Raw genomic sequence first — 8,301 nt, forward strand, 5'->3', positions numbered from 1 at the left:
CTCAAGGCCCCAGGGGTGGTGGCATGATGGGAGGCGGGGGAAGAGGCGGGCACGGTATGATGGGCGGTATGGGTACGAGCTTCTAGCGACTTTCACACATTGTATCCTTATTCTTATTATGACTTTGATGTATTCTGTACAGGTATGGGAATGATGTCTGGTGGTGCAATGGGCGGTCGAGGCGGCTACGGTATGCAAGGTCACTTCAATCCAGCGTTCATGCAAGGCGGACAGGGTGGAGGAGGACATTTTCCTGATGGGCCCCGAAAACGATATCGTATGGAAGAAAGTGGTTAAAAACAGCTATTTTAATTCAGCCTTTTGTTTTCCTGTCGCGTATTTGACACTTTTATCAGGTTGTTAGCCAAGCGTGGGCTTGGACTAGCATTTGCCGTTCTCCTGCGTCTCATCTTGTTCGTCTATAATTTGTATGATAACGGGGAGGAGAGTCTAAACATTATTTTAATCTTATCATGAGACGTTTTCCCTTGTAGTTCTGACCGCACCTCTCAAGTTCCTCAATCGATGTCGACAACACGGGTAAGTTCTTAAGTGAAGTAGGTTGATTTCTCCAATCCAATAATAATATGCGCAAAAATACATGGGTGTAACATATAAACATACTTTGCCAAGTGTGAAACAGATGCGTGGGCTGTGATGACAATCCGTATAGCTGAAGATTCTGCATTTAAAATGATCGCAAAATAAAAATTCGGGGACGTGGACAAAAAAGTTCATGGATAAGAAAGTCATGTCCGCGTGCCTGAAACAAGATAGATCAAGGAAAACCAATCATCTAATCCTCCCTTTGAAAAGAAATCACTGCCCTCGCTTTTCCTTCAATTCCCTTTCGCGCTTTTTCCTTCGCTTCTCTTCCTCGTGACGCCTTTCTTCTTCCAGGGCCAGTTCCTCCTCCTTCTTGGCAATGCGAGAGCTACAAGAAAGACGTAAGTAGACCGAAATAGCAGACATGTCAGGGTTATAATAATGCTGACCTCCTCAGTTCTTCCTTTTCTAAGGCGCTTGCATCTGCCTCCATATCCTCGTCGTCACTCAAGACATCGCGCTGAACATAGGCACCTCTGTCTTTGCCGAATAACTTCCAAATCTCAGCGCTTAAGGCTGAATGAGATGCTTGTGGTGAAACGGCGCGACGCTTCGCAGAAGGGGGAGGGGAAGCAGACGAAAAAGAGGAAGAACGGTTGCGTTTCTTGAGTGAAGCAGCAGAACGAGGGTTAGTGGACGACGCAGATGCTTTGGATGTTTGCGTTTTGAGAGGCGGGGCACTGAGCTTCGCAGAAGAAGACTGATTGTGCGAAGATGAGTTCATGGAAGAGTATTTAGTATCGATTGGAGCAAGTTTGGGTATGGATGGTGTTTTCGATCCGGAAGACGACGTAACAGCTTTTGAGCCCTTTGGGGTAGATGAGGCGAGCGAAGGTAGCTTGTGCGCAGACGATTTCTTAGCTGCAACGTACGTCGAAGGCGTAGCATTGCCCTCTGTAAGTGTGATAAGAATGAGGTGATCATACCATTATCACTTTCATACTTACTCGCAGAGTCCTGGGAAAAGGGTGAGTTTGCACCAGAGGAAGGTGCAGAGACCACCGCGACAGGGGTGCCCGTCTTCAACGCGACATCTTTCTTCTTTGACTTCCCGAACCAGTCATTGAACTCCCGAGCATCATCACCGTCCAATACCTTGACTTCCCGCGCTTTCGCTCTATCTTGAAGAATCTCATCAATGGTCCGTGTATCTCGTTTGTTGACATTGAGCCTTGTTAGAGTGTTCGGTAGAGCGGCAATCCGGGCCTTCACCGACTGCGATCCACCTTGTGAAGAATCGACGTTCAGTGCAGATGTCACGTCAATAGCTCCACCTGGTAGTCGTCTCCCTGCCTTAGAATAACCTGAGGTATGAGACCGGTGAGAGGATTTGTAAGTGCGGCGCATTTCAGCGTCCACCCTGCGCTGTCGCTTTTCCTCTCTGGTTAGGGCAAGGGATGGCGATTCTCCACGGGAGCCGCCTTCGTCATCAGATGGTATCCTGCGCCTGCGCACTTCCTCATGAGAACCTGAATGCGAAGACGGCAACTTATGTCGGCCGTCGGTTTTGGCTTTCTTGGGGCCGTATAGTAGAGCTTTCCTTTGTTCCTCCTCCCGCCGTTGCTTTTCCATCGCTTTCCTCCGCTCATCCGCCTCACGACGTTCCTCCATCTCTTTCTGTTTCTTTTCCTCCTCGAAATGCATCGTACGAATTTTCGCCTGAAGTTCACGTTCCTTTTTATCCTGTTCTTCCTGTTTCTTCCGCTTGATCTCCTCGTTGCGCTGGCGCTGCTGTAGCGCCGATTGTACAGCTGTCTGAGCTTGCTTGGTCTGTGTAGCGCTCAGAGCCATGAGCGCAGCGAAACCAGACATGGTGATGGAATTGCGTCGACAGGATGTTTTCAGCGATATAAGGTAGAGATAATGGGAATAAAAGTCAGTGTTACACAGGAAATATAGGCTGACTGAGTATATAAGACTTGCTTGGAGGCGGTGTGGCACAATAGCGCTGTTTGCCTCACTTTGGTCACCTCCATTTTAGGAAGGACCTTTTGTGGGTTTCATGATAAACGAGTTACAGGGAAAGGGTATGTACTATGGCGTATTCGGCGGCGACCGTTCTATGATATGTGCAATGCGTATCAAACTAGAGACTGAAGCTACACAAGTGGGACGTCGTAATGATCATTGTAACATGCATGGGGAAGGGTCGTAAAATCCTTTAACTATTCCAGAGACGTCGAGGAAGGAAAGCAGATGCAAATAATCCAATGAGGACAAGGAAGACCATGAAATAATAAACCAACCATCCACCAAGATAATTGTGCTGAATGGAAAGCGAGAAAACAGAGCTGGCTGAGGCCGGTCCAATGGTTCGCATGATTGACACTATCATTTGAGCAAGACCGTTAGTCGCTCCCAATGATGCTCGATTGGGAGAAGCGGCGGAGATGAAGATAAATATACATGCTGGAATAAGATGGCAGTCAGATTTACGTTGCACACAGTGTAAACAGATGAACTCGCCGTAAGCTAAGTTTAGAATGACAGAGAGCATGACCTGCAGGCCGACTACAGACCATACCATCAAACTCAGTCCTTGTGATCTAGCTAGCATGTTGATGACAGGGAATGTCATAATGGTAGGTATTCCAGAAAAAATGGCGACAGTGAATATGGCTTTAGTGCCAAAGCGGTCGTGCAAGTCGGCAAAGAAGAAAATCGTGAACAATCCATTTATAATGCCATAGACAGCCAAGATATTGCCAATGCTGGCAGGTGGTAGACCAAGACCTCCTAGTTCTATCGGCGTAGCATAGAAAAGTGGTTGCATGGCTCGAAAGGCAATATCCAATAAAGACAGGGTTCCATAGTTTCCCGCTGCAATAATTACACGGGGTATCAAGAGAGCTCGAAGTGGGAGAGGTTCTCCATCGTCGTTATTTTTCTTCGTAATGCTTTGATTTTGTAGGGTATCGGTCGAATCAGTTCCAATCAATGTTGGTTCCAAAGAATCCGTAGTCCGAGTGCTTTCGCTTTTTTTATTAAATTTTGCTTTGATCAAACTGCCAAGGGATTTAGGAGCTGACACAGTCTATATGGGATGTGTTAATGCTCCAATTGGACCATGTACAACATCAAACGGCCTTACCTCCTTCAAGAAAATTGATGTGACTATCCACGCGACAGCAGAAAAGGTTGCAGGGACAGCACATGCAAGAAAGTAGGGGTACGTCTTGAAAAACTCAGAGTTCCCGAAAACATCAGGGAAGCGGTCTGCAGGCCGTGCAAGAGCTCCTCCAATAAGAGGCCTAAAGACAAAAGATGACGCTTTCAGACCAGGTGGGAAAATACTTGAAAATGAGGACACGAACCCTAGTGTCCCACCACTTGACCACGCTATCGGCATATATGCATATGCCTGAGGGAGACTAGTCGAATCTGTAATCTCCACCATCATACTCTTAATCACGCCAATATTTCCGTTCAGGGCGCCGTTAAGAGCCCGACTGCATCATAATTGCGTCGTAGAACAAAACGATGAGACAATTGATAAGTGAAGAAGTCTGATTGTATAACGAACCTTAATACAAGACCCGCGAATGTTTTTGACAGGCCAAAACAGTACATGGAGGCCGACAAACCAAATAACCCTGTCAAAATCACGGGCTTTCGGCCGATATGGTCAGAGATACGACTCCAGTGAAGTACAGTAAGTGCTTGGGTTGCAAAGAAAAGAGAGTGCTATTGCGTTGTGGTGAGACATAGCGAACATAGCCATTAAAACGATCATTCAACGAACCATGAGTCCGACATAATAGCCAACTTTTGTTTCGTCTCCATTCGTGATCCCAATATCTCGTATCAGCTGCCAAGCACAAATAAGAAGCATGTAAGCATGTAATGAGAGGTCGATGATCATGGCAACGGGCACATACCTGTGGCGCAAATGGAGAGATAACTTGCGAAGTGAGCGGTTCAGCAAGTTGCAGGAACAAGATGATAGAGAACTGTCGCCACGGCAGTGGGGTCCGCTGCTTTTTCTGTTGCTCTTGTTGCAACAATGGTGTCTCTTCATCTGCCCGCTGGGAGGACATGATGGTGAAAGGGAGAGAAAGAAAATGGGAAAATGGCGACAAACAACTCGAACGAGTCACTGACAGAGGAGTCAGAATCACAAAATGCTGACAAGGCCGCGCGACAGAGCCGACTACATAATATATACGGCTTCAATTATACTAGTACTAGTAGTACACGGTAATAATATTAATCCTGTCATCCTGTCAGTGTCAGTGGTACTTACCCTATTCTAGAAGTTCCAAACTGGTACAGCTCTGCGGAGGTACTTACTCCTATATCGCTTCGTGAGTAATAGATGCTGTATCGTGGAGGAAGGCGTCTAGGAGCGAGTAATGTCTGAGCATACTTGTACTACTTACGGTCAGGTTGACATTCGGACTTGTAAGTCAGATTTCGGACCGGGTCATATTATGTAAGGGCGCCTCTTCCATTACTCCCATCATCCAGTCGGGGCTAAAGTTCCGAACTAACACCGGCCCCGGGGTTGGACACTGTGGGTAAAACTGTTTTTGTGCATATGCGCGCAACTCAGACTCCAAACAAGTGGTTGGTGGGGTTTAAGCCTGTGTTGAGTAAGTGTCATTAGAGCTCATACAGTTGCCTGGCCCAGGTTTTTTTGCAACCACCCTCAGATGGTGGGGGCTGAAATCAAGAAGTCAACCAGTAAAGCACTATACCCTACTGAACTGTGGATCATCTAAGTCACAGGCGCAATGGACTATGATTTTACAAACTATTGGGTTGGGCTAGGTGAATAGGGGCAGGAGCAAGACAGGGAGGATGGGTATCTGGATAAGGAGGACAAGGATCTGGATCTGGATGGGGAGAACAAGGACAAAGGCAATCGGGACAACAATTAATTACAATCCAGGGCTGCCCTTAATCTTTTGACATAAAAGGCGTCTCTTGCTCCTCACACAATAATTCACTGTCATTATGTTAGTTTTGGTGATTCTGCACCTTTGTGCTACCTATATATTTTCATTCCTTTCTCTATCTATTCTTCTATCATTCACTATTGATTGTGTTCTCTATTATTTCGCCTTTATGGCTGCTTTGTTTACCTTTGTTTACAAAACTTCGGACAGTACTGCAGAGTCCAATGCTTCCTATTCTCTAGTTACTCACATTGGACTCTAGGTACTGTATACCTATCATACTCTCTAATAATATAGTTACTCACATTGGACTCTAGTTCCAGTCCCTGATTGCTCTCAGCAAGTGGCTAGACACTTCCTTCAAGCTTTGTTCTTAATAGGTTATGAGCCCTGTGCTCTAGCCATCTTCCTGACCTCATATCTCACCATCCAAGTGTCCTACTGCTTATCCATCGTAACCATCGTCTTCTGGGACTCTTATTATCTCATCCATCACCTCAGATTACTCTGATCTCATCTTGATCTCCAACAACAACTCCTTGTTGCAAGTTACCCCCATTTCGGACGCTTTTTTGGTCTTATCTGCACCATATCTCGCCCAATCCTTATCTGATCGTCCTGTAACTTCTACCATCGTCTTCTACGGCCTAAATAAACCTAGGAGACCTGTCAGAGCGGTTGGATTTGAGCTGGATCTTTCTGTGAGCCTTCATCATCATTTGACCACCTTTTGGCCCCCTATTCCATATCTCCACATCCTGTGCTCGGATCTTGGCCCTATTTGAGCCATCTACTACCCTATACTATTGCACTTTACACCCTCAATTTGGGGGCAATCCATCCACTCCATCATCCTCTGTGAAGTTCGCATTTTTGGCACTTTCACCCCTATTGGACCCCTATTGCATATCTCCACATCCTGTGCTTCACTTCTTGTGATATTTGGGCCATCTATTACTCTATAAAAACGTTTCCTATACCTCTGATTTGGTGGCAATCCATCCATCTTATCTGTCTCTGCATCAATTTCGACTTTTTGCCCTATTTTTCGCTTTTTGGCATATCTGGTGTGTGCATAAAGCTCCAATCTTCTCTACTCTGTCCATTATCAGATAGAACAAGCCTATAGACTGTGAAGCTCGCCTGCATTGCCTCAGTTTGCTGTTGCCTAGAGCCTCTCTCAGTCTGCGGTGTTTGGGGAGCTTAAGTCACTTTGTTGACTCATATACAAGCCCTATTAACCAACACTGTCTCGAGGCGATTTCTCTGTTAATATCAGTGTGGAATTGAAAGGGGAACACAGGCGTAACCCTGTAGCAGCACTAGGAAGCCTTAGCACCCTCCTGGATCGCTTTTGGACGCTTTTTGGACCCTATTTGGACCTATCCTTGCGCTTTCTGACCCTCTCCATATCCTCTCTCTACCGCCTCACCATCTTATCTGCTCGCCTCCTACTGTTGCCCATTGTCTTTGCCACTATTCCATCGCCTATAGCCGTCTCCTACATCATTTATCATTGCTCTATTGTCTTATACAACACCCATCATGTCTGACTCTGATCCCAAGTTCCATCCCTTGTCTGGCACTAACTACCCCCAGTGGAGTGGTGAAATGCAAGCTTGGTTGATGACCAAGGGACTGTGGAGGCTCGTCTCTGGTGCTGAAAAGTGTCCTGGGACTGACGCTGAAGCAATAGAAAAATGGGAGTTGAGAGCTGAAAAGGCTGCTGGTGCATTATACCTCAATGTCACCAAAGAGCAGCGCATCCATCTTGATGGCATCATTGATGATCCTGTCAAGATCTGGGAGAAACTGGCAATTGTGCACGTCTCTAAGAAGCCTGGGACGAGATTTAATGCCTATGACGACTTCTTCTCTATCAGAAAGAAGGAGGACGAGTCCCTGCAGTCTCTCATGACCAGAATTGACGAAGGCATGCATCAGATTCAAAATCTTCGTCCTACTGGCTTCTCATTGTCTGAATTGGACGATGAATTGACATGCATGGCCATGATTAGGGCGCTTCCTGATCAATATGCCCACTTCACTTCATCTCTACTACTTCTGGGCACCTTGGACAAGACCCAGCTCAGGGATGCTTTCCTTGCTGAAGAGGTCAATCGCCGTCGTCGTGCTGAAGTCGATTCTGCCTTGCATTCTTCGTCTACCACTGCCAATAGCACCTGCACCCATCCTAACTGCCATCATTGCAACCAATCCACCACCTCTACTCGCGTTCAGTGTGATTTCTGTGGTTTACTTGGTCATACCCAAGACAAATGCCACAGATACATAGCTAGTCGCCAACAGGCAGTGGAGGGTGCTAAGAATCGCTACAAGCGTGGCAATAAGGCTCAGGCAGGCTCCAGCAACTCTCAGAATACCTCTCAGCAGCCCAAATCTTTGCCCAACAATGCCAATTTATCTACTGTGGTCACTGAATCAGCTGGAAATGCAAGTCTTCGTTCCATTCATCCCTCTGATCCTCATTGCCCTCTCCAACTTGATGCTGACATTGATTGGAATGCAGACACAGGCGCCACTTCTCATATGACACCTCATCGTCATTGGGTGCACCACTATACCTCATATCGTGTGCCAATCAAGCTGGCTGATCACACTGTTGTCTATTCAGCTGGTGTTGGTACTGTGGTGTTTAATCCTGTGATGAATGGCAAAGTGGCTAGGGCTGTGGAATTCTCTAGAGTGCTCCATGTACCAGATCTTCGAAATAATCTCCTCTCAGTCTTGTATTTAACTCGTCAAAGTGGTTTCAATGTCACTATTTTGTCTCATT

At 46.5% G+C, this 8,301-nt stretch overlaps 2 protein-coding genes across 2 annotated transcripts; one reads left to right on the forward strand and one right to left on the reverse strand.

Annotated features, from left to right (window-relative positions):
* Window positions 1-545: 545 nt before the first annotated feature.
* On the reverse strand, window positions 546-4,989 carry SERLADRAFT_467435 (uncharacterized protein; the record flags this gene model as incomplete). The annotated part of the gene is made up of 9 exons (XM_007318281.1): window positions 546-934; window positions 996-1,500; window positions 1,554-3,015; window positions 3,073-3,640; window positions 3,698-3,857; window positions 3,921-4,055; window positions 4,130-4,290; window positions 4,349-4,414; window positions 4,485-4,989. The coding sequence occupies 7 exons, from the start codon at window positions 4,641-4,643 to the stop codon at window positions 2,768-2,770; spliced, it is 1,497 nt and encodes a 498-aa protein (XP_007318343.1).
* A 2,862-nt stretch (window positions 4,990-7,851) lies between these two features.
* SERLADRAFT_389350 (uncharacterized protein) lies at window positions 7,852-8,301 on the forward strand (the record flags this gene model as incomplete). Its single annotated transcript, XM_007318282.1, has 2 exons — window positions 7,852-7,958; window positions 8,035-8,301. A coding segment is annotated over one exon (185 nt), but the record flags the coding sequence as incomplete, so codon positions are not given.

The sequence above is a fragment of the Serpula lacrymans genome (assembly GCF_000218685.1).
Source record: "Serpula lacrymans var. lacrymans S7.9 unplaced genomic scaffold SERLAscaffold_7, whole genome shotgun sequence".
Lineage (NCBI taxonomy): Eukaryota > Fungi > Basidiomycota > Agaricomycetes > Boletales > Serpulaceae > Serpula > Serpula lacrymans.